Source organism: Oryctolagus cuniculus, chromosome 7 (assembly GCF_964237555.1).
Source record: "Oryctolagus cuniculus chromosome 7, mOryCun1.1, whole genome shotgun sequence".
Classification (NCBI taxonomy): Eukaryota; Metazoa; Chordata; class Mammalia; order Lagomorpha; family Leporidae; genus Oryctolagus; species Oryctolagus cuniculus.
The window spans coordinates 136,998,211-137,024,621 of record NC_091438.1 but is presented as its reverse complement, the minus strand read 5'-3'; the positions used below and the strand labels follow the sequence as shown (position 1 = coordinate 137,024,621).

The following is a 26,411-nucleotide window of genomic DNA, read 5'->3' as shown; positions in this document are numbered from 1 at the left end:
GGCCAGACCCAGCAAGAGTCTCCACTACTACCTTGGGCTCTGGGAAGCTGAGGGGACCAAATGAGATAACCGACAGACAGCACTTAGGCAATGCCCAGAATACAGTAACAAATAAATAAAGGGTTGCGAATATCCAGAAGGTAAACAGAAACCAGTTTACCAAGAACTTTTCAGTGCTGGGCAACTTTCCCTAAGGCAAGGACCAGGCTGTCCTCACCAAGTCCTATTTGTTTGCCAAGGTCACGTGGCAAGTCAGCCTCACAGTGTCTATCTACTCCAGCACTCCATTTCCAGGGCACCACCTGGCCCTCTGCAGAGAGGCTCATGGGCCTGACCCCAACAAGGGGAGGCAGGTCCTCCCAGCCCCTGTGCCCTCAAGCTCTGCTATGCCAGGACATGAGCCAGTCATTAATGTACAGAAGAAGTTCAGTGTGGAGACAGTGTAAATGGTCTAAGAACCTTCTAATGAGGTCTCAAGTGTTTTATTCTTCTAATGTAGTTTTTTTTTTTTTAACCCCTTAGCCAAATAAACTGTTTTATCCCTTTATCCCCTGACTAGTTGGGCTTAGCTATAAGGAAAGTAGATGCTGATTAGGGAGCTCAAGAATTTTATACTCCCTTAAAGACAAGACTTTGTTGTTTTAATGGTCATAGTCTTCCAGGAATAAGAAAAGAGCAGCCATTGAAAACCTTCTCTCCCTCAAACCTCCTGAAGGAAGGTGAGGGCAAGCTATGGGATTTTCTCTTCCCAGACACACATAGGTAGCCCCTCCCGATTAGCCACAGCTTCATCTTCCAGTTTCAGTCACATACAGTCAACTGAGATCTGAAAATAGTAAATGGAAAATTCCAGAAAAAACATAAGTTTTAAATTTCAAGTTTTAAATTCCAAGTCGTGTGATGAAATTCACCATTCTGCTCTATCCTGCCTGGGATGTAAATCATCCCTTTGTCCGGAGTGTCCACACTGTATACACTACCCGCCCATTAGTCAGAGAGCAGCTGTTTTAGTTGTCAGAATGTCACAGTATGGCAGTGCTTATGTTCAAACGACCTTTATTCCACTTAACAACGGCCCCAAAGGACTAGAGGAGCAATGCAAAGGAGGAACCAGGGAACAAAACCTGGAAAGACAGATCAACTCTGGGGCTATATAGCAACCCTGGCCAGGCACACAAGAAAAACCGTAACAAACATAAGGTTCCATACTAGTCATGGCTTCCGACCTCCCACTGGAAGCCTGGGATGTATCCCCTACAGGTAAGGGAGGGACTACTGTACTCACACACAGGACTAGGCAGAGGCAGACATCTGGAGAGAATCCTGAGAATGTCCCTGTCTTGCCTGAGCACTGCTGCTGCTTCCAGCAGAGGGCCAGCGCAGGAGATGGTGACGGGACCCTGGCTTCAGTTCAGGCAGAGCAGCCTCCGCTGCTGCTGTTCAGCTGGCAACACCCAGAGCTGCTCAAGCCATCTCAGCACCCTCTCCCCCGGCCCTCAGAGGCTCCTTGTCGGCCTTGTCATCTGTCTCTTCACTAGGCCAGGCTGAGCTTCCCTACCCTGAGGCAAAACAGCTGCTCTTTGCCAACCTAACCCCTTCCTACCACAAACCTGGGCAGAAATAAATTGTTTTCTGTGTATCATGCACCTAAAGCAGATGGAAGACAATCGGAGGACTGTTCTGAGCAGCATTTGGCCAGGAGTATTAAAGAATTAAAACCTTCCTGGTATTTTTCAAACTTCAAGAAATTGGTTTAGGACACAGCTGGCATTAAAAAATAAATAAAACCCAGCAGAAGCAAACACAACAGAAAATATCAGAAAGCAGAAGCATGATTCAACACACACATATATAGAACTGTAAGAAAAGTTCCACAAAGCAATGCTTACTCTCTTATAGTGCATATATATAGAATCAATTTTTCTGTGAACTTTTGAAGCAGCTCTCTGCTATGGCCTGGGAGAACAGGCTCCTGCATGCACGTGGGAGACCTGGAAGAAGCTCCTGGCTTCGGATCACCCCAGCTCCAGCCATTGAGGCCATTTGGGGAGTGAACCAGTGGATGCAAGACTTCTCTTTCTGTCACTCTTTCACATAAATAAATAAAATTTTTTTCATATAAAGATTTATTTGAAAGAGTTACACAGAAAGAGAAGAGGCAGAGAGAAAGTCTTCCATCCGCTGGTTCACTCCCCAATTGGCTGCGATCAGAAGCCAGGAGCCAGAAGCCGCCTCCTGGTTTCCCACATGGGTACAGGGGCCCAAGGACTTGGGCCATCTTCTACTGCTTTCCCAGACCATAGCAGAGAGCCGGATCGGAAGTCGAGCAGCCAGATCTCAAACTAGCACCCAAAAGGCATGCCAGCACTTCAGGCCAGGGCGTTAACCCACTGAGCCACAGTGCCACCCCTCACATAAATAAATAAATCTTTAAAAAAAATGACTTAAAAATGACTTGGAATAGAGCTAAAAGCCCAAATTATGCATATTCACAGGGGTTCTAGAGATTGATGATATGAATCATCTTTTCCCCATTTATTCAATGATTAGCTTTCTTATGGTTTAAAGCATTTACTTTTTTTTTTTTTTTTTTTTTTTGGACAGGCAGAGTGGACAGTGAGAGAGAGACAGAGAGAAAGGTCTTCTTTTGCCATTGGTTCACCCTCCAATGGCCGCCATGGCTGGTGCGCTGCAGCCGGCGCACCCCGCTGATCCGATGGCAGGAGCCAGGTACTTCTCCTGGTCTCCCATGGGGTGCAGGGCCCAAGCACTTGGGCCATCCTCCACTGCACTCCCTGGCCAGCCTTACTATTGGTATATTAAAATATGTCTAAGGCCGGCGCCGTGGCTCACTAGGCTGATCCTCCGCCTTGCGGCGCCGGCACACCGGGTTCTAGTCCCGGTCGGGCCGCCGGATTCTGTCCCGGTTGCCCCTCTTCCAGGCCAGCTCTCTGCTGTGGCCTGGGAGTGCAGTGGAGGATGGCCCAAGTGCTTGGGCCCTGCACCCACATGGGAGACCAGGAGAAGTACCTGGCTCCTGGCTTTGGATCAGCGGGGTGCGCCGGCCACGGTGGCCATTGGAGGGTGAACCAACGGCAAAAGAAGACCTTTCTCTGTCTCTCTCTCTCACTGTCCACTCTGCCTGTTTAAAAAAAAAAAAAAATCGAAGACACTTAAACCTGACGTTAACCCAGTACAATTAATATGAATGTTAAGATCTGTATGTAGTATCCTAGACAGAGGATGTATTTCACCTCAGACAAACCAAAAACCTACCAGTATATGGTATGAAGAGTAGCACAAATTGGATAAAGCAGGGTCTTAGTCTAAAATAACTATGTAGCATCAACTGCGGCATAGGGGCCAGTAAACCATGTTTCAATAAGCCCCAAAGTTGCACACTAGATGAAAACTAAAGTTAGAACCACAGCTCCAAAGAATCTTTAGTCCTGTGTGTGTGTGTAAACATTACTTGGTAAGTTTTCAAAGAAATTCCTGGGGCCAGAGTTATGGGACAACCAACCGTTCAAGCCACTACCAGTGACACAGACCTCCATATGGATGCAGGTTCAAGTCCTGGTTGCTCTACTTCCGATCCAGCTCCCTGATAGTGCACCTGGGAAAGCAATGGATGATGGCCCAAGTGCTTGGGCTACTGCCACCCACATGAGAGATCCAGAAGTCCTAGCTCCTGGCTTTAGCCTGGCCCAGCCTTGGCTGTTGCAGCCATCTGGGGAGTAAACCAGCAGACAGAAGATCTCTCCCCATCCCTCCCTCCCTCTCTCTGTAACTCTGCCTTTCAAATATTTACTTATTTATTTATTTGAGAGGCAGTTACAGACAGAGAGAGGGAAAGACAAAAAGGTCTTCCATCCGCTGGTTCACTCTCCAAATGGCCATGAGGGCCAATCCAAAGCCATGAGCCTCCTCTGGGTCTCCCACCTGGGTACAGGGGCCCAAGCACTTGGGCCATCCTCCACTGCTTTCGCAGGCCATAGCAGAGAGCTGGATCAGAAGAGGAGCAGCCAGGACACGAACCAGCGCCCATATGGAATGCCAGCGCTGCAGGTGGAGGCTTAGCCTCCATGCCACAGTGCTGGCCCTCAAATAAATAATCTTTTTTTTTTAAAAAAATCCCTATGTTTAAGTCCCAAAGCCAAGAACCTAGAAGTACAGTCTAATCATATACACTAAAAAAGAAAACTCCTTTGGTAGTTCTGATAAAAAAAAAACAAACAAACAAAAAAAAACACCTAGTTAAGATCTACTACTGTTTTGAGGGGGGATGGGCAATCATTGTGGCACTGTTAGTTCAAGTCCCAGCAAAGTTCCTGATTCCAACTTCTTGCTAATGCACCTAAGGTGGCAGGTGATGGCTCAAGTACATGGGTCTCTGTCACCTACGTGGGAAACCTGGAGTGAATTGCTGGCTCATGGTTTCAGCCTGTCCCAGCTCTGGCTGTTGCAGGCACTGGGGCAGTAAACCAGCAAATAAGAGATCTTTATCTCTCTTTATGCCTTTAACGCCCTCCCCTACCCCCCAAAAAAACAAAAACCGCTTTTAGTGGCCCCAATCACAAGAAGGTACATCATTCCCAAAAAGCTAGATTAGGAGTAAAATATATTTAATGAAATGCCCATGGGATAAGGCTGGCATCGTGGTGCAGTAGGTTAAGCCACTATTTGTGATGCTAGTATCCCACACTGAAGTCCTGAGTGCTCTGCTTCTAATCAAGTTCCCTAATGTATCTGGGAAAGCAGCAGCAGATGGCCACGTGCTTGGGACCCTGCCACCCATGAGGAAGACCAGGATGGAGATCCTGGCTTCTGGCTGCAGCCCGGCCTAACTCTGTCTGTTGCATACATCTAGAGAGTGAACTAAAGGATGTAAGATCTCTTTTGTCTCCCTTTCTCTGTCACTCTGTCTTTCAAATAAGTAAATAAATCTTTAGAAAAATAAAGCCCACGGTATACCAACTTAATAGAATATTATGCAAATCTTTTATTGATCTGTTTGTACTGATATAAAACAATTCTGGGGGCTGGTGTAATGGGCTAAGCCTCCACCTGCAGCACCAGTCCCATATGGGAGCTGGTTTGTGTCCCAGCTGCTCCTCCTCCGATCCAGCTCTCTGTTGTGGCCTGGGAGAGCAGTGGAAGATGGCCTAAGTGCTTGGGCCCCTGCACTCAGGTGGATGACCTGGAGGAAGCTCCTGGCTTCTGGCTTCAGATCAGCCCAGCTCTGGCCGTTATGGCCATTTGGGGAGTGAACCAGTAGATGGAAGACCTTGCTCTCTCTCCCTCTGTCTGTAACTCTACTTCTCAAATAAATAAAATCTTTAAAAAAAAACTCTAATATAGTTTTAAATGAAATAAGCAACATGTAGAACATTTAAATATTTTTTAAAGGAGATTTGTGAGGGGTTGGTGCTGAGGCACAGCGGGTTGAAGCCCCATTCAGTGGCACCGGTGTCCTATATAGACACTGGTTCAAGTCCCAGCTGCTCCATTTCTGATCCAGCTCCCTGTCAATGTACCTGGGAAAGCAGTGGAGGATGGCCCAAGTCCCTGGACCCCTGAGCCCACATGAGACACCTGGAGGAGGCTCCTGGCTCCTGATTTCAGATCAGTTCAGCTTTGGCCATTGCAGCGATTTGGAGACTGAACCAGCAGATGGAAGATCTCTTGTCTCTACCTCTCTCAGTAGCTCTTTCAAATAAAATAAATCTTAAAAAACAAAACAAAACAAAAAGGAGATGTGTCTCTGTATGCATGTGTATGCATACTTTATACAGGAACAGAATTTCTTAAAAGTCAAGTAAGGAGAAAGACAGCCCTGGTAAAAAGATAATTCTTCTTCCAGTTCCTTTCTTGGGTGATAGGCAAACTCAGACCCAAACCAAAGAGCTGAATTTATCCATATTCAGTTTTATTCTGAATTAACCATCTATCAAGAGTGCAACGTCAAAAGAGTAGAAAAAAAATAAAGGAGCACATCAAAAAAGTTTCCTGACAAGTGGGAGGGAAGGCATGACGTTAGGAGCCCTGCTTAGGGAAGGAAATGTTGTCCAAGTCATGGATGCCATCTTTGTCAATGATTCGAACACTGAAGGTCGGCAGATTCAGGATGAAGCGCTTTTGGAGCTGCAGAGAGATATGAAGGAAATTAGTCAAAATTGCGGAGCATCAGCCACGTGCCAAGCCTTGTTCTAGATGCCAGGGACACAAGAACATACGCAATGTTGCTTTAGTAGACTGACACCCTACTGGGGGCGGCTGCTATGGGCACTGAGGAAAGCCCAAATGCTAGCTGGGGCCTGACCGGAAGGCAGCGAGTGTGAAATGGGAGATGTAGGGCCGGTGCTGTGGTGTAGTGGGTAAAGCTGCAGTGCTGGCATCCCATGCAGGTGCCAGTTTGAGTCCCGGCTGCTCCACTTCTGATTCAGCTCTTTGCTATGGCCTGGGAAAGCAGTAGAGCACCCGCATGGAGACCCGGAAGAAGCTCCTGGCTTTGGGTTGGCACAGCTCCACCTGTTGCAGCCAACTGGGGACTGAACCAGCAGATGGAAAACCTCTCTCTCTCTGCACAAGTCTGCCTTTCAAATAAATAAATAAAGCTTAAAAAAAAAATGGGAGGTGCAGCTGGGAGCCTGTCTCTGTCAGTCAGCTGATGAAAGAATGAGACAATTCAATCTTCTCATCCCGACAGTCTGCTACCAATTAGTCTGGTAAACAGACCTCTCAAAATCTCTCAAGGTGAGCAGTAGGCTATTGTGGGTATGTGGGTAGTGAGCTAATGTGGAATGCCTGATCTAGGAACAAGCTCCAGATGAAAGCAGTGCACTCCTGGGTCCCAAAAGTTTGCTCCAATCACCCACCCAAATTATAAGGCCCGGGTAAGTGTGTGTGTGTGTGTGTGCAGCGGAGGGGTGGTAGGAAGATGTAAACACAATTGCTCTGCTGCTGTCTCAGTCCAGGCTGACCTGTCATCCAGGTCTCTGTACTCACCTAAGGCCCTGCTTGAGAGGCTGTTCCAAAGGAGCTGTGGTCTACACGCCTGGAAGCAGACAGCCCCACTAACCTGGTTGGTGATTACTGAGGACATATGAGGACATCTTTGCTTCTGTGGCAACCCTTCCTGGACCCCACTAGAAGTCTTCAGAGAGAAGTCACCAAGCTTTCTACCTGCTCTCTTAGGAGCCTGTCCCAGAAACACCCACCTCCCCAGGCCTAAGCCCTCCCTCCCTTGATGTACGCCATTTCCTTTGCAGCTAACGACTGGTTAGCAACAGCCCATTCCATTTCCAGAGTTCTCTCTGGCTGATGACTCTCGTGTCCAGATCAGGACCCCTTTATTTAGAACCCTGGGGACTAAAGTTCCAAGAGCACTTGATATTCCAATAGCTTCTTCCTGGAAGCTCCTTGCAACTCTTGGGGCTACCAGACTAATACAGTCTCAGGTGAATGGTTAAGAAAAGCACATGAGTTTATTGTTGGCTTCTGTTTTGGAAAGGAGATTTGCAAACAAGAGGAAGGAGGAAGAGGGGAGGCACTGTGGACTGAAAATGACAGGCTTGTTTAAGAGGCAAACTGACATTACTTCCAGTGCTCCCATCTGCTCTTAACCTCCTACTCCCTCACTCATCAGCCTACAAGAACAGTAAAAGAATATAAAAAAGTTTAATGGAGCTGCCTTTTGATCTCTTCATCCTAGATTCACACCCAAAGCTTTATAGACTCTCAGGAAGAGTATCGGATGGGTGGGGTTCATATTCCTGAACCCACAAATCAAAGGCTGCTCTCCCATTCTGCCTGAAGCTTCCCAGTTTGCTTTTAATGGCTCCAAAATGCTCAGGATGGCTTTTACTCCAGGTGACAGGGACTCATGCACTGTTGCAGGAGCAGACAGTATGGCAATTAAAGGTGGTCCAAGAACGGAACAGTTATAATATGGTCCCAGCTACTGCCTGTAGCAAAATAGCCTGGGATTGTTAGTTAAAAAGAGATCAAAATAGCTGGGATTATCAGTTAAAAGATTCTCAGCCTTGACCTCAGGACAGTGGTATCAGAATTAGGGGGTACAGACAGGGATCTGCTTTTTAAACAAGTTCCCTCCACAACACCTAAGACCAATGAAGTTTTAGACCCACTGGTCCCAATGACCCAGAAAGATAATTACACTGTGGAAACTGACATGGGTGAAGAGGTAATCCACAAGAGAAAAACAATCTTGTTACCCAGATGAAACCAACCCTGGCAGCAACTTCACATCTGGTTAGTGGGTATTTATTACATCTTCCTGCAAGGATCAGAACAACTAAAACTGAGGACAAGACCAAACAGAGCAGCAAACAGAGACAACATTCCCATCAGGATCCCATGGACATTACTCACCTCCTCCAGACACTTCCTGAGCAGCTCCACTGCCCTATCACGAGAGATAGCTGGAAGAGAACACAGAGGCCAAGCACTGAGCATGCTGACATTAAGCCTAACTCTTTTAACTCCTTCCAGCATTTAAGTTTCAAACTTCTCAGGTCTGAGTGCCACACAAACAGAAAAGGCAAAAAATGTTCAACCTTCTAGCCTGTAGCAAATTTACTCCATATGCAGCTGAGGGTGCCCCAGAGCCTGTGCTCCAGCAGCCACAAGCCATTGCAAATTGATTTGCTCTAGAGGAAGGTAAGCATGATGGAATTTTGCCTCCCCTGGCCAAGGCCCATCTCTTAGGAAGTCCAGAGGCCTGCCTCTCTTTTTAATGGCCCATTCCTCCTCTATTCCCTTTTAATCCAGAGTTTAAATCAATTCCATCTGCCCTGGACAGCTGCAAATTAGGGGAAAGGAGGACAGGGCCAGAGTTTTAGCCTTACTTTCCCAGCTGGGTCGCAGTTTCGCAATGGGAAAAGTAAAATAAATAGCAAGGGGCTGTGACTCCCCTAAAATAGGAGGCAAAGGAAGTGTCTGAAGGCATGGCAAACTTGGATGACATATTATGCAGTTAGGCTTCAGAGGTTGCTGGTGGTTCTTTTGGTAGGCAAATCAGCTGTATTAATGACAGATGCCAAAGCCAGAAAGTCACCAGGAGACCAGGCTAATTCTGTTCAGGATGAGGCCTGGAGCTCTAGCATGACTGAGGATGAGAAAGAGGACAACACCAAAACAGAATGAATATGCCAGAGTCTTATAATGTTGACAGGGATGAACTGAACATTAGGAGAGAACTGGCTATCTGTGCTGTACCTACAGCTTGTAAAACCCAAGAATTCCAAGTGCTGATTGCCTACAGCTAAAGGCAAGGTTGGGACTGGGGTCAGGAGATAGAACTTAACACAGAAATGTCCCTGGGTCTGAACCCTGCCAAGCTGACAGCTTATGGACAAGCAGAAAGACAGCTTTTTCTGGCCGGAGGAAGCAGCCATCAGGTGATAAGAACTAAGGGCAAGGCCAAGCTTGTCACGCCGGGGACCTATTCAGCCTCACAAAGTTCAAAACAAATACACAATCACTTGGATTACTTGCTCCTTCTTGGTAGCTGAGATGCTAATCAACATCCAGGCAGAGCAAATTAATGAAAAGCTTACTTGTAAGTAACTGAGGAACTACAGACCTTAATAACAATGTTTTACTCACTATGACATCTACTCCAACTCTCTTTTAAAACAAACAGAACAAAACCCACCTCCACAAATATGCACTATCGCATTTTGGATGGCAATAGAGGGACTTTTAGAAGACCATACTGAGCTAAGGGAAAGAGCAGCTTCCAAAGGGCACTGCTTGTACTTCTAAGAAACCATCTTCTATTAAAGACCGGGTCACCCAACTCCAAGGGTAGACCAAACGGAGAAGCAGCTGAAGGCACAGCTCTGCCACTGCTCCTTAGCTGGACTGCTGATACTTACTGGGCGTGTAGTATCGGTCCAGGATACTGAGAGTCAGGAAGGCACCATAGCCATGGGCTGCAAAAGGGGCCTTGGCCAAAGCTGCCAGGTAGTCCATGTAGTAAAGTGCTGGCCCCTCATGTTCATCATAGCCAGCCAGGAGGAGGTTCACATGATATGGGGTCTGCAATGGAAAGACGTAGCAAAGTAATGATTAAAGCAGAACACCAACAGCTCTTCTCATGGCAAATGGAGTTTTCAACTCCTTTTTTTTTTTTTTTTTTTTTTGACAGGCAGAGTGGACAGTGAGAGAGAGAGAGACAGAGAGAAAGGTCTTCCTTTGCCGTTGGTTCACCCTCCAATGGCCGCCGCTGCAGCCGGCGCACCGCGCTGATCCGATGGCAGGAGCCAGGATCCAGGTGCTTTTTCCTGGTCTCCCATGGGGTGCAGGGCCCAAGCACCTGGGCCATCCTCCACTGCACTCCCTGGCCATAGCAGAGAGCTGGCCTGGAAGAGGGGCAACCGGGACAGAATCCGGCGCCCCGACCGGGACTAGAACCCGGTGTGCCAGCGCCGCAAGGTGGAGGATTAGCCTATTGAGCCACGGCGCCGGCTGGAGTTTTCAACTCTTGATGAATAAGAAAACATAAGCACCAGATGAGGAAATACAGTAGGAAAAAAACAAAAACAAAACAAAAAGCCAGAAATCTAGAGGACCTGGGATGTGTTAAGAGGTAGAGAGGTAGACTTGTTTTCTCTGAACAGAAGAACAGTTTTTAGGCATATGAAAAAGCTGCTTTCTGGGGCTAGCACTGTGGCCTAGCAGGTAAAGCCACTGCCATCTTGGTGCTGGTATCAGTCCTGGCTGTTCCACTTCTGAGCCAGCTCCCTGATAATGTACCTAGGAAAGCAGTGGAAGGTGGCCCAAGTGCTTGGGCCCCTGCACCCACATGGGAGACATGGAAGAAGCTCTTGTGGTGAGAATTTGAATTGGTCCCTCTTATTATAGTATTGAAATTAAGTCTACTTAATTTATCAAGTCATGTTCATGCCCTGATTTTATATACTTGTATCTATCAACAAACATTGTGATACTTGTAAAAAAAAAAAAAAAAAGCTCAGGCTGAGGCAGCCATCTTTCTCTGTCTCTCCCTCTCTCTAACTCTTTCACATAAAATAAATAAATCTTGGGGGGGGGAGCCCCACTTCTCAAAGTCCATGAACAAGAACCTGTTGCAAAAGCATTTCAAAGGCAAAACATAGTCGCTCTTGTGCCATTCCTAACTGGTGAGACCAACAAAACACTATTTTGAAAGTGCCATGCTACAGAAAGAAGAAAGCAGCAGTTCCAAGTTCCACCACATCATCCAAGATATAAAAGCTCACTCTTGGCATCTAGACCAAAACCACAAATGGTACACTGGATGCCATACTATTAAAGAAACAATTCTTGAGGTGGGAAAGGACAGGAGGCCTCAAGTATTTAAGTCAAATTGGTAGAATTTTAATGAAGACAACAGTAATGCAAATCCATAGACACTAAGATACATGATAACTCTAGACGAGCCAGTAGCTTTAGGTGAAATGCTAACACTTTCCTAACATAAGAAGGCTCCCTAAGACAGACAACCTAGTATTTTTTTTTTTTTGTCACTGAGACAAATAGAGTAATTACAACTTGCACTTATAGGTATCCTGCCATTGAATTGCAACCTGCAAATATAAAAATCGAAGTTATCATAGAGAATCTTAACTAAATCTGCCTTGCTCTTCTCTTCTCCAAAGGGATGTTTTGGTTTTTTCCTACATCAGCTGGATCATTTACCACATTAAATTCAGTCTGTCTGTGACCCCAGGCTTCGCAGTGGCACTCCCATTTTCTATGGCTTCATTTTCCTCTGCAGAATGTATTTTTCCTCTTGCATTTGTTTCAGTGGGTAGTGAGCAGGCAGGTCTTGCCTGTGTTTGTGTGCCCATCCCTACACTTATGTATTCCATTACATTAGCATACAGCACACTGGTATATTATTAGTATATAGCACATTAGATGGAACTCCCTAGCATGGAACATAAAATAATAACAATCAATGGTCCTAAAAGTGGCATTTTGCATTCTTTGAACACTGATTAACATGGGCATGTGGCACTCTGAAGAAACTCATGTTAAAAAAACACATGAAAATATTTTTTATTTACTTGGAATTTCAATCCAGCTCTGCTTAGTAAGTAGGTAGAGTTAACACCTCTGGAAGATGACAGAGGAGCCCTAACCTTCAAACAAGTGTCTGTCCTGGGGATAAGATAGTGGATAGTCTCAGAGGAATAGGAATTGAACAGCAGTAGTCAAGACTTCTGAGAAAATAATTACCTGCCTATCACATTTCCCAGTGGGTAGTGTGCTGCCTTCTGCCAAGCTCTAGAATTCTGTCACAGTCTCTTGACTACCTTCTTAGTAAGTCTGACCTTAGGCAAGACACTTAACCCCTATGAGCTCCTCTTTTCTTATGAGTAAAACTGGGTTAATTAATCTTTTCCCTTTCTATCTTCTAGGGAGTAGGGTGAGAAAAAATAATAGAGGTGAAATATTTCAAACTCTGGAAGAAAAAAATTACTTAAATTCCTAGTATACTAGCTATATCCTAGTCTGCTTTCCACAGCTTTCCACTTAAACAACAAAAACTTTGTCTACATTATCTAAAGATAAAATATATAACAGCATTTTTGAAAGTGTGAAAACAGTACTGCAAAATCTGGCAGATACCAAATACCTTGGTGTTCTTACAGTTAAAATTAGAATAGAGAGAATAGCACATGGATTCCAACTGGTTTCCTTCTCTAAAAGATTAGTAATAGTCTCTTCCCTATCACAAGATAAATCAATCCTTTTGCTAAGAGTACAACTCTATTCTCCACTCACTGGCCACTGAACACCCATTGCAAGGTTAGCTAATACAATTTTATCACATTGCAACAGTATATTAAGTATCCACTCAGATACCTAAAGAGGCCTTAACCAGCAGAATCCACTATCTGTCCCTAATGAACATTTTGCCTATATCATGAGGTTAAATTGTACTTAAAATAATTAATGCTCTTTTAAAAGCCAGAAGATATTACATGAAATCTTTTGTCAACAAAATTTCAGAAGCAAACTGTTTTGCTTAACTGGTCTATATAACATCATTTATCCTCAAGTATTTGATTCACATACTCACCAAAGTTGGTGTTCAGAAGCTACCACTTGTGGTACAGAAAATAACTCACAAATACTGTGTGACTTCAAATTACCAACTTTTGCATGTGTGAGATGCTTAAGCATAAATAAATGATGCTATCCAGACTAATTAAATCAACATATCTGTGCAACAGCTTGCAGTTTCTGAAATTCTGACAATGCTCCATCAAAGATCACTAGTTTTTTTTTTTTTTTTTTTTTTTTTTTTGACAGGCAGAGTGGACAGTGAGAGAGAGAGACAGAGAGAAAGGTCTTCCTTTGCCGTTGGTTCACCCTCCAATGGCCGCTGTGGTCGGCGCGCTGCGGCCGGCACACCGCACTGATCCGATGGCAGCAGCCAGGTACTTATCCTGGTCTCCCATGGGGTGCAGGGCCCAAGCACTTGGGCCATCCTCCACTGTACTCCTGGGCCACAGCAGAGAGCTGGCCTGGAAGAAGGGCAACTGGGACAGAATCCGGCGCCCCGACCGGGACTAGAACCCGGTGTGCCGGCGCCGCAAGGTGGAGGATTAGCCTAGTGAGCCACGGCGCTGGCCGCACTAGTTTTTTAAATTATTATTATTTCCAAAAAGTCTTGTGTTTGTCACTCCCTCACACCTCTAGAAATTGTGACATCCAAAGCAACAAACCCACGGTTATGGGTTTCTTGAATATTACACTTCCTCATGTTCCTGATTCATTAGTATTTTCCTGGAATCAGATAACTTTTAAGACATCCAATTTTGTGCTAGTCTTAACAGCATACACAGGTGTGACTGCTTGTAGTTTGTTTAGAAAAAATATGTGGCACAATCCATGTTCAAACATCTGTGCTAATTACAAATTACAAGGACTATGTCTGGCTTCTTCAATGATGTACAAGCAAACAGTAAATGTTCAATAAATATATACTGAATAAATGAGTACTAATAATCATGCCACAAAGCATTACACAGATTTTAATACATAAGGCTTATGCTTAGTATCACAAGAAAAGACTAAGAAAACCACTAAACCAATATCACAAAGTGATAGGCCCTACTTTTGAGAATTAGTTCAAGTTTCAGTTAACTACCAGCATTTCTATGAATCCACATACATATGTACTGCTATTTTTTGCCTGGTTCTGGGTCCTTCTCTTTCTACCTCCCTTTAGACATGAGTTATTAAATAAAAGCAAAGCTTAGGACACAGGTCAACCATTTGGAAGCAAATAAAGAGATCAACAGTTGGGGCCAGTACTGTGGTGTAGCAGGTAAAGCCGCCGCCTGCAGTGCTGCCATCCCATAATGGGCACTGGTTCTAGTTCCAGCAGCTCCACTTCCGATCCAGCTCTCCTGTGGCCTGGGAAAGCAGTGTTAGATGGATCAAGACCTTGGGCCCCTGGACCCACAAGGGAGACCCAGAAGAAGCTCCCGGCTTTGGATCCAGTAGCTTTGGCTGTTGTAGCCATCTGGGGAGTGAACCAGCAGATGGGAGACCTCACTCTCTCTCTGCCTCTGCCTCTCTGTAACTCTGCCTTTCAAATAAATGAATAAATCTTCAAAAAAAAACAACAACAACAAAATAAGAGAGATTAGCAACATGAATTAAGTATCTCAGGAAAAAACAGCTGGGCTATGTCACACAGAGACCTAACTTCCGATACCTACTGCAACAAGGCTGCTTTAACGATTCAGAGTCAGCGCAGGTAAATGATAAGCACAATACCTAAAACACAGAGAAGGCTCAATAAATGGTAAATACTAAGGAAATACAATCATCCGTGAACTGTCCATGAAATAAACAATGCAAGTACTCAAAGGAAGCCCTTGCTACAGCTCACTCTGAGACACGAGATAAATTCCTCACATGTATCTTCATAAAAGGATACAAAGGGATGCTCAGAAAAAAGTGCCCAGTGTACTGCCTGACACATGGCAGAAAAGCAGTAAAGGAGTCTCCTCTTCTCTCCCTCCTGAGACCCCTTTCAAAAGTGGCCCAGTCCCCAAGTGCTTGGGCCCTGCACCCCATGGGAGACCAGGAGAAGCACCTGGCTCCTGGCTTTGGATCAGCGCAATGCGCCAGCCGCGGCGCAGCGGCCATTGGAGGGTGAACCAATGGCGAAGGAAGACCTTTCTCTCTGTCTCTCTCTCTCACTGTCCACTCTGTCAAAAAAAAAAAAAAAAAAAAAAAAAAGTGGCCCAGTGAAAGCACTTACATTAAGCAGTTAGAGCATATCTGCTTCACAGTCAATCCATCCCAGTTCCCTAAAAAACACCTACATCCAGATTTGGAAAGTAAATTAACATGTATTACGTGCCTTCACACTGTTTCCTCTCTTATCGATGTGTCCATCCTGACTGCTAAGATTCATTTTCTAGACATTTTATCAGTTCCTTTCTTTCCTATGACCAGCATTACACGTGAGAATCTGCCTAATTATTCTAAAGAAACACACACACCAATCACAACAGAGATTACAAAGAAATCTCTATTCTGTGCATGATATAATCTAGCCTTTGGTTGCCTGCACTATTCTAATTATTTAGATACCAAGTCTAGCAATAAGACAAAGTCTGAGGTCCCTAGGAAGAGCAACTGCATCTTCTACTGCAAAAGGTTAATATTATATATAATTCTGAACTAACCTTGAATGCTCAGTAATTAATCCAAACATTCAGTTAAGATACTCTATCCAATGGTCTTCAGGATTACCAATAATGTGCAGTACAAATACTAACAGACTCGCTCCGCCCCCCACCCCAAGATTTATTTATTTATTTGAAAGGCAGAGTTACAGAGAGGCAGAGGTGCAGAGAGAGAGAGAGGTCTTCCATATACTGGTTCACTCCCAAACAGCTGTAATGGCCAGAGCTGGGATGATCCAAAGCCAGGAGCCAGGAGCCTCTTCTGGGTCTCCCATGGATGCAGGGGTCCAAGGACTCAGACCATCCTCTACTGCCTTCCCAGGCCATAGCCAAGAGCTGGATCAGAAGTAGAGCAGCTGAGGCTTGAACCAGTGCCCATATGGGATGCTGGCACCAGAGGTGGCAGCTTAACTTGCTATGCCACAGCGTAGGCCCCCAACAGGCTAGTTTAAGTTGTGTCCAACTGATATACAAAGCCAAAATTTTTAAATTAACTGTCTTGGAAACTCAAAATTAATTTTAACCTCTAAAATAGAGGATAACCAAACTTTTGCTTCTTATAATAAGGGATAGGAGTATGGGAAATTAGAATAAAGTGGTATCTTTTTCTCTAACAAATCCAAGGGCACTTCAAAAAGGTTCATGGAAAAGTAGAATTAAAAGATAAGTTTATTTTGCTGCAAAAATTTTTTAAAATCCACACACAGACACACAGCTTTTTTTTTTTTTTTTTTTTTTTTTGACAGGCAGAGTGCACAGTGAGAGAGAGAGAGAGAGAGAGGTCTTCCAGGGCCGGCGCCGCGGCTCACTAGGCTAATCCTCCGCCTAGCGGCGCCAGCACACCAGGTTCTAGTCCCGGTCGGGGCGCCGGATTCTGTCCCAGTTGCCCCTCTTCCAGGCCAGCCCTCTGCTGTGGCCAGGGAGTGCAGTGGAGGATGGCCCAGGTGCTTGGGCCCTGCACCCCATGGGAGACCAGGAAAAAGCACCTGGCTCCTGGCTCCTGCCATCGGATCAGCGCGGTGCACCGGCCGCGGCGGCCATTGGAGGGTGAACCAACGGCAAAGGAAGACCTTTCTCTCTCTCTCTCTCTCTCTCTCTCTCACTGTCCACTCTGCCTGTCAAAAAACAAAAAAAATAAAAAAAAATAAAAAGAGAGAGGTCTTCCTTTGCCATTGGTTCACCCTCCAACGGCCGCTGCGGCCGGCGCGCTGTGGCCGGCGCACCACGCTGATTCGATGGCAGACTTATCCTGGTCTCCCATGGGGTGCAGGGCCCAAGCACCTGGACCATCCTCCACTGCACTCCCTGGCCACAGCAGAGAGCTGGCCTGAAAGAGGGGCAACCAGGACAGAATCCAGCGCCCCGACCGGGACTAGAACCCGGTGTGCTGGCGCCGCAAGGTGGAGGATTAGCCTAGTGAGCCGCAGCGCCGGCCATAGCTTTTTCTTAATACGTATCTTCATGTGCTTTTTTTTTTTTTTTTTTTTTTTTTTTTTTTGACAGGCAGAGTGGACAGTGAGAGAGAGAGACAGAGAGAAAGGTCTTCCCTTGCCGTTGGTTCACCCTCCAATGGCCGCCGCTGCAGCCGGCGCACCGCGCTGATCCGATGGCAGGAGCCAGGATCCAGGTGCTTTTTCCTGGTCTCCCATGGGGTGCAGGGCCCAAGCACCTGGGCCATCCTCCACTGCACTCCCTGGCCATAGCAGAGAGCTGGCCTGGAAGAGGGGCAACCGGGACAGAATCCGGCGCCCCGACCGGGACTAGAACCCGGTGTGCCGGCGCCGCAAGGTGGAGGATTAGCCTATTGAGCCACGGCGCCGGCTCTCTTCATGTGCTTTTAAAAAATAAAAACAAAAAATTTTAAGATTTTATTTATTTACTTGAGAGGTAGAGTTACAGAGAGAAGGAGAGACAGAAAGAAAGGTCTTCCATCCACTGGTTCACTCCCCAAATGGCTGCAACAGCCAGAGCTGAGCTGATCTGACATCAGGGGCCAGGAGCTTCTTCTGGGACTCCTACATGGGTGCAGGGGCCCAAGCACTTGGACCATCTTCCACTGGTTTCCCAGGCCATAAGCAGAGAGCTGGATGGGAAGAGGAACAGCCTGGACACGAACCAGCTCTCATATGGGATGCCACAGTGCTGCAGGCAGAGGCTTAGCCTATACCATGCCACAGCACTGCTCCCTGCCAATTTTTTTTTTTTTTTTTTTTTTTTTAATTTTTGACAGGCAGAGTGGACAGTGAGAGAGAGAGACAGAGAGAGAAAGGTCTTCCTTTGCCGTTGGTTCACCCTCCAATGGCCGCCGCTGCAGCCGGCGCACGGCGCTGATCCGATGGCAGGAGCCAGGAGCCAGGTGCTTTTCCTGGTCTCCCATGGGGTGCAGGGCCCAAGCACCTGGGCCATCCTCCACTGCACTCCCTGGCCATAGCAGAGAGCTGGCCTGGAAGAGGGGCAACCGGGACAGAATCCGGCGCCCCGACCGGGACTAGAACCCGGTGTGCCGGCGCCACAAGGTGGAGGATTAGCCTATTGAGCCACGGCGCCGGCCCAATTTTTTTTTTTTTTAAAGCAGAGAGACACAGTTCTTCCACCTGCTGGTTTACTCCTTAAATGCCCTCAACAGCCAGGGCTGGATCAGCCACCCAAGTACTTGAGCCAGCACCTGGTACCTCCCAGGTGATGATAAGTTCCATTACCAGAAAGCTGTAATCAGGAGCCAGAGCTGGATACTGAACCCAGGAATTTTCAGATGGGACTTGGGTGTCTAAACCAGGCTAAACTAATTTTTAAAATGAAGAACTTTAAAGTCATTTTGAGATTTCCTCATCTATACAACATGGATTCATTATTATGAAGGTTGTGGTAAGATTTAAATAAATACATGTAAGGAGTACTCTGTGCAATGCCTGATACACAGTGATACAGATGGCTATTATTACATCACCATAACCAACATTTTTAGAATTTGACTGCATTATTAACAGATTTGACTACATAATAATAAGATCAAGATGATATACCATAGAATGGCAAGAAAATTACCTCCTTTCGGGTGCTAAAAGGGATAAAATTTACGCTAGAGGATTTAACCAGTAAATACATCTTCTAAGAACTTCTTCCTGGGACTGAAATTGACTTATAAACTTCCCAACTCTCATGTAGCATACCACTCCTTATACATTCCTTCTCTCATGAAAAAGAAACACTGCAGTGATTAAGAAGAGTGTGAAATTCCATAAATTTTACAGCTAAAGAGAACAGTTGTGATAAATACACTGAAACAACAAAATCAGCGATGATGAGAGTCTGGGCGGTGACAAGCAGCGGTGTGACATCTGGCGGAAGCCAAAGTCACAGCGTGGGGGAGAGAGGTGGGCGTGAGGAAGCATCCTGCAGAGCGTGGACACAGAAAAAGAGAGGAATTGACAGTCTTCCTTTGGAGCCAGGCCAGGCTCTGCCACCTCTAATTGAATGGGATGACACTGCTATGAGCAAGGTGCCATTTAGAATGGTGCAGAAATTCTCTTTTGATGTACTGCACCTTAGAATGCTAAGCAGTGGTGGGTAATAATTTTAGGGAAGAATATACAGAGCCATCAAGGAGACATGAGTTTATCTAGAGATGAGTACTTTAATAAACAGACTTTTTTTTTAAACTTTTATTTAATGAATATAAATTTCAACAGACTTTTAAATATACTAAACACAGACTGGACTTTGAAAGGAACAGCATACCTGCTATTTCTTTTAGTCCAGCTGACTGTCAAAGCTGCTTAAAATTCCATCTTCGCCATGACAGTATTTCACAAAAATATAGTTTATAGAATCGGAAGGGACCTAAAGGCTAAACTAACTTACTCAGTAGTTTCCCTTTCATAAATGTGGGACTGAAGCTCAAAGAGGAGACAGTAACTTGCCCTAAATCACACAGGTAATCAGCCTCAGAGTCAGGACCAGGATTCAGGCTTCCTAGCGCCAAGTCTTTTACTCTTTTCCAGGAAATCATGCCGCCTCTACAAAATGGAAATTTTTTTAAAAATTAATTTCTTAAAAATTTATTTTGTTTGCCGGCGCCACGGCTCACTAGGCTAATCCTCTGCCTGCGGCGCCGGCACACCAGGTTCTAGTCCCGGTCAGGGCGCCAGATTCTGTCCCGGTTGCTCCTCTTCCAGGCCAGCTCTCTACTGTGGCCCGGGAGTGCAGTGGAGGATGGCCCAGGTCCTTGGGCCCTGCACCCGCATGGGAGACCAGGAGGAAGCACCTGGCTCCTGGCTTCGGATTGGCGCAGCGCACAGCCACAACGCACCAGCCGTAGCAGCCACTTGGGGGGTGAACCAACGGAAAAAGGAAGACCTTTCTCTCTGTCTCTCTCTCTCACTGTCTAACTCTGCCTGTCAAAAAAAAAAAAAAAAATTATCTTTAAATTACAGAGTAATGGATACAGGTAGAGACAGAGACAGAGAGAGAGAGGTCTTCCATGCACTAGTTCACTCCCCAAATAGCCAGAGCTAAGCTGACATGAAGCCAGGAGCTTCTTCCAGCTCTCCCACAAGGGTGCAGGGGCCCAAACACTTGGGCCATCCTCTGCTGCTTTCCCAGGCACATTAGCAGGGAGCTGGATCAGAAATGGAGCAGCCAGGACTTGAACTAGCGCCCATATGGGATGCCAGTGCTGCAGGCCGGGGCTTTAACCCGCTACACCACAGTTAAAGTTCCACAAGATGTAAATTAATATAATATGATTTGGTCAGTAAATGTCAGTTTCACAATCAAACATTTCAGAATGTACTATTTTGGAGTTGGCATTAGGGCACAGTAGGTAAAGCCACTGCCTGCAGTGCCAGCATCCCATGTGCGCACTGGTTTGAGTCCAGCTGCTCCACTTCCAATCAAGCTCCCTGCTAATGTGCCTGTAGGCACAGAAGATGGTCCAAGTCCTTCGGCCCCTGCACTCACAAGGGAGACCTAGAAGCTCCTGACTCCTGGCTTCAGTCTGGCCCAGCTCTGGCCATCACAGGCATTTGGGCAGTGAACCAGCAGATGGAAGATCACTCTATTGCTCTCTCCGTCTCTCCCCCTCTATCCCTGTAACTGCGCCTTTCAAATAAATAAAATAAATTTTAAAAAAGAAACTCTATAAGCATGTGAGATTCTTCAGAAAATTTGTGAAAATAGAATTAAAATGATGTTTATTTTAAAAATATTGGAATTCACTATTTCAAACATCTTTTTAAACCTCCAAGATTTCAGGGCTGGCACTGTGACATAGTACCCATGGCCTGGAGCACTGGCACCCCATATGGGTGCTGGTTTGAGTCTCAGCTGCTCCACTTCCCATCCAGCTCCCTGTTAATGCACCTGGGAAAGCTGCAGGAGATGGCCCAACCACATGAGAGACTCAGAAGAAGCTCCTGGCTTCTGGATTTGGATTGGCCCAGCTCTGGCCATTGTAGCCATTTGGAGAGTGAACCAGTATCTCCCTTTCTTTCTCTCTGTACCTCTTTTTTTTTTTTTTTTTTTTTTTTTTTTATAGGCAGAGTGGACAGTGAGAGAGAGACAGAGAGAAAGGTCTTCCTTTGCCGTTGGTTCAGCCGGCACACCGCGCTGATCCAAAGCCAGGAGCCAGGTGCTTCTCCTGGTCTCCCATGTGGGTGCAGGGCCCAAGCACTTGGGCCATCCTCCACTGCACTCCTGGGCCACAGCAGAGAGCTGGACTGGAAGAGGAGCAACCGGGACAGAATCCGGCACCCCGACCAGGACCAGAACCTGGTGTGCCGGCACCGCAGGCAGAGGATTAGCCTATTGAGCCGCGGCGCCGGACACCTCTTTCAAATAAATAAATAAATCTTAAAAAACAAACAAACAAACAAAAAACTCCAAGATTTCAGCAACTTACAATTACCATAATCTAAGCATCTTTTCTAGCTCTGAAAGATTATAGTTCTACGGATGGAGAACTATCTATCCCTAACACCTAAGCAACATTCATTATCCAGATTTTAATTTTCTTGGTTATGCTTCTTTTTGAAGGAAATCCATGTATAGAGTCAATCTCTTGTAGCCTTAAGTATAAAAGCACAGTAGATGTAGATAGGTAGGATTCCAGACAAAGGAGACAACAAATGTAAAGGTAAAGAAACACGGAGGAACACAACATGTTTGGGTCCTGGTAAATATGAGCTACATGTACCTGGAGAATTAGGTGATTTCAGCAGGAAGCAGAGAAAAACTAGGATGATTTATCATTGGCCTCATAGACTAAAGAATATAAACCTCAGTATGTAACCAGTGAAAATTTACCACTTCCACACCTTGCTGACCCAAGCCTTTTTTAAGGTCATAGGACACAGTTGGTGCCTAAGAACCCTGAAGTTTCAGGATTGATACTCCACTGGTCCCAGTCATTTTCCCCCTTCTCTTAAGTAGAATTTTTTTATATACAGAAGTAAAACAGATCACCATTTTAGGATAATTGAGTTTCACGAAAGCCCTGGGATTGGGACAGAGAGAAAGGGAGAACAGTTAAAGTATACTACACAGATAGCCTAGATAGAAGATTAGGGCCAAACTAAAGCACAAGCAGAAGAGAAGGAGAGGGAAACGTGGAACACGGCATCTAAAAGGCAGAACTGACAGGACTTAGTAACTAGTAGAACAGAAGTAAGGGAGGAAAAGGAGCAGAGAGGACTCTCGGAAAGGGGAAAAGTGGTAGTACAAACATAAAGAGCTCAGGCCAGTGCCCGCGGCTCACTAGGCTAATCCTCTACCTGCGGCACCAGCACACCAGGTTCTAGTCCCGGTCGGGGCGCCGGATTCTGTCCCGGTTGCCCCTCTTCCAGGCCAGCTCTCTGCTGTGGCCCAGGAGTGCAGTGGAGGATGGCCCAAGTGCTTGGGCCCTGCACCCACATGGGAGACCAGGAGAAGCACCTGGCTCCTGGCTTTGGATCAGCGCAATGTGCCAGCCGCAGCACACCTGTCGCAGCAGCCATTGGAGGGTGAACCAACGGCAAAGGAAGACCTTTCTCTCTGTCTCTCTCTCTCACTGTCCACTCTGTCAAAAAAAATAAAAATAATAAAAAAAAAATAAAGTGTTCAATTCAAACATAAAGAGCTCAATTTGAACCCAATGAGCTTAAGTAGAGCTGCTGAGACAGCTGAAAAGAGAAAATAATGTACAGTCAAAGTCATGAGACAGAAGAGCCAGCCCGTTAGGTTTTATTTTCATGAAACATACACACAAAAGACAATGAAGGAAACCACCCCAACAGGACACAATGGCAGAGGTAGTCCTAGGTCGCCATGAGCACACAAACAAGTTGAAGAGAGCAGGCAGAGGTAAGTACAAAGGAAGCTTCCCTAATAACTCCTGAACTGAGTTTAACCAGCAATAAAGAGGTAGCCATATGGGGACATAGGAACACTCAGGCAAGAATGACAAGCAAAGCTGTGGGTGGGAAAGGACAGAGATGCAAGATGGAACACATGGCAGGTTAGGGTACTGTTATCCACCTGTTGCCATGCAGAAGACAAAACAGTAAAGAATTGGCAGTGGAAAAGTTTCTTTTTTCCTGTGACTGAAAAAAAAAAATACATTTTAAACTGATCAGAATCAGAATACTTCACTAACAGGAAATTAAACCGACTGCCTGACCTATTCTCTCCTGTTTCAGATACATTTATCTTTTGTAGCACTAAAAATAAACTGACCTATGTTTGTAAATTCTCACACTAAATTGAGAAATAAAGGCACTGGCATGTTTGATTTTCAGAAGCCCAAGATGAAATAAAAGAACTCAGTCTAAGTTTTTCTTTTTTCTTTCCCTGCCTAAGATAATTCTCTGAAAGTATGATTGGTATACCTGTTTGATGCTAGCAAATGCAAAACCAAAATATAAAAATGGTCTCAATGGTGGGCATTTGGGAACATGGGTTAAGAGTCTACTTGGGACACCTGCATCCCATTTCAGAATGTCTGATTTGAATCCCACTCTTACACTTCCAATCCAGCTTCTTACTAATGTCCCTAGGAGACAGCAGATGACGGCTCAAGTATTTGGGTCCCTGAAACCCATGAAGAAGACCTCAATGGAGTTCCTGACTTCTAGCTTCGGCCTGGCACAGTTCCAGCTGTTGTGGCTATCTGGGAAATGAACTAGCAGAAGGAAGATCTGTCTCTCCCTCCCTCTGGGTCCCTCTGCCTGTCAAATAAATAAATCTTTTTAAAATAAACAAATAAAAACAAGACATCTTTTAAATTACAATTTAAGAAAACTGCTTCTAAACACTATAAATTATGTAAGATAGGCATGTGCTTTTGTGAAAAAAAAAAAAAAAGCAATGAAGATCGGTTACATGATATGAGTTGTTATGTTACACTTACATGTTATATTATATTACAGATACCTTACATTTGGAGCCTTGGTGTCCCATAAGCAATACCAGGGACAGTACTGATTACCTGACAGGGTTCTGAGGAATTAAAGTGCTCACCTGTGTTAAAGTTCCTGGAAGAGGGCTGGCGCTGTGACACAGCAGGTAAAGCTACTGCCTGTGGTGCTGGCATCCCATGTGGGTACCAGTTCATGTCCCTGCTGCTCCACTTTCAATCCAGTTCTCTGCTAATGGTCTAGAAAGCAATGGAAGATGGCCCAAGTACTTAGGCCCCTGCACCCACATGGGGAAGAAACTCCTGGCTCCTAGCCCTGGCTTCAGACTAGCCCAGCCCTGGCCATTATGACCATTTGGGGAGTTAACCAGTGGACGGAAGATCTCTCTCTCTCTCTCTCTCTGTCTCTCTCAAACATCGATCTCTCTCTAACTCTGCCTTGCAAATAAATAAATAAATCTTTAAAAATAAAGTTCTTGGAAGGATGGTTATTAAGTTGAATTTTAAGAATAAAAAACATTAAATATTGTATATATTTCAATTTTTAACAATACTGAATTTTTAAAATTCCCTTTAATAATTTCAAAGTGTTTAAATTTTATTTATCTAAAGCCATTGCTAACCCCAAATTTGACTGGTTCTCCAATTAAAGTTGTAACTTTCTTATAATTAGAAGTTTAGAAATTTAATGAGTTGAAATGCAACATGGCACAGATGCCTTATTATACCAACTAGTTAACACGGTATTTGTTTTCTACATTAATTTTACTTGCTAATCAAAAATACTGCTCTCCTTCAAATAACATCAAAATAAAATTGCTGATTGTGCAATGGTAAAACCAACACCATGTTTGCAACGAGGCCACTTGAATTCTTTTTCATGAGCCGACAGTTCCCAGGAAAACTTGAAGATTTCATAGACTTTTAAGTCAGTTCTTAACAAGCTCAAATGCAGAAGTCAGGCTTTGCTACCACAATGCATCTATTAAGTTGCACATGCTATGCATGCCCATGAATATCCATGGATGCTGAACATCACAGTACCTTCATCTTTTTGAGTTAATAAACAAGATGGTCTGCTACAGATGAGTATTTAGGACTATATAAGATTTCACATGCTTTCAGATGTCCACAGCAACTACATTCAGAGTACTATGAAAGTACTGGAAAAAGACTAGTTAGGAATCCTTCTATTAAAACAGTGTTCTGGGGCTGGCACTGTGGCACAGCAGGTAACGCCGCCGCCTGCAGTGCCAGCATCCCATATGGGTGCTAGTTCAAGTCCCTGCTACTCCTCTTCCAACCCAGCTCCCTGATGATGCACCTAGGAAAGCAGCAGAGGATGGCCCAGCTGCTTGGGCCCCACACCCACATGAGACCCAGAAGAAGCTCCTGGCTCTGGATCAGACCAGCTTCAGCCGTTGTGGCCACTGGGGAGTGAACCAGCAGATGGAAGACCTCTCTCTCTGTAAGCCTGCCTCTCAAATAATCTTTAAAAAAAAAAAAAAAAGTGTTTTCTTAGTATTCCAAGTCCAACACAGTTACTCCTACAGCTTCAATGGATATGAAAGTGCTCCTAATTCCTTTATTCTTTTTTTTTTTTTTTTTGTAAAGATTGCTAGGGTGGTGAGAAGCCCCTGGGTTCCAGCTGTTTTGTGTTTGTTTTTGTTTTTTTTTGTTTTTTTGTTTTTTTTGTTTTTTTGTTTTTTGTTTTTTTAGATTTTTATTTATTTATTTGAAAGTCAGAGTTACACAGAGAGAGAGAGAGGTCTTCCATCTGCTGGTTCACTCCCCAGATGGCCGCAATGGCCAGGACTGCGCCAATCCGAAGCCAGGAGCCAGGAGCTCCATCTGGGTCTCCCATGTGGGTGCAGGAGCCCAAGGACTTGGGCCATCCTCCACTGCTTTCTCAGGCCACAGCAGAGAGCGGGATCAGAAGTGGAGCAGCCAGGACTCGAACCAGCGCCTGTATGGGATGCCAGCACTTCAGGCCAGGGCTTTAACCCACTGCACCACAGCGCCGGCCCCTAATTCCTTTATTCTTTCCCCTAACACACCACCAAAGAACAGCCAATGACCTAACCAAATCTCATCTGATCATGCTAAGCTCCTCTAAGTCAACAGTTCCCAGGGAGGCCCAATGCTTTTTTTTAAAAAAATGATTTATTTTATTTATTTATTTGAAAGCCAGAGTTACACAGAGAGAGGAGAGGCAGAGAGAGAGAGAGAGGTCTTCCATCTGATGGTTCACTCCCCAGATGGCTGCAACAGCCGGAGCTTTGCTGATTCAAAGCCAA

The 26,411-nt window shown here is 45.3% G+C and overlaps 1 protein-coding gene across 1 annotated transcript in view; it reads right to left on the bottom strand.

Moving 5' to 3' along the window:
• Window positions 1-5,908: 5,908 nt before the first annotated feature.
• Window positions 5,909-26,411, bottom strand: part of PSMB2 (proteasome 20S subunit beta 2) — a 38,538-nt gene continuing 18,035 nt past the window's right edge. The window contains exons 4-6 of the mRNA XM_002720693.5: window positions 9,903-10,065; window positions 8,395-8,444; window positions 5,909-6,144 (exon numbers count right to left, since the gene is read on the bottom strand). Of these exons, the coding sequence (XP_002720739.1) occupies window positions 6,037-6,144; window positions 8,395-8,444; window positions 9,903-10,065 (321 nt within the window). The 3' untranslated portion in view covers window positions 5,909-6,036. The remainder of the gene's footprint in view (window positions 6,145-8,394; window positions 8,445-9,902; window positions 10,066-26,411) is intronic.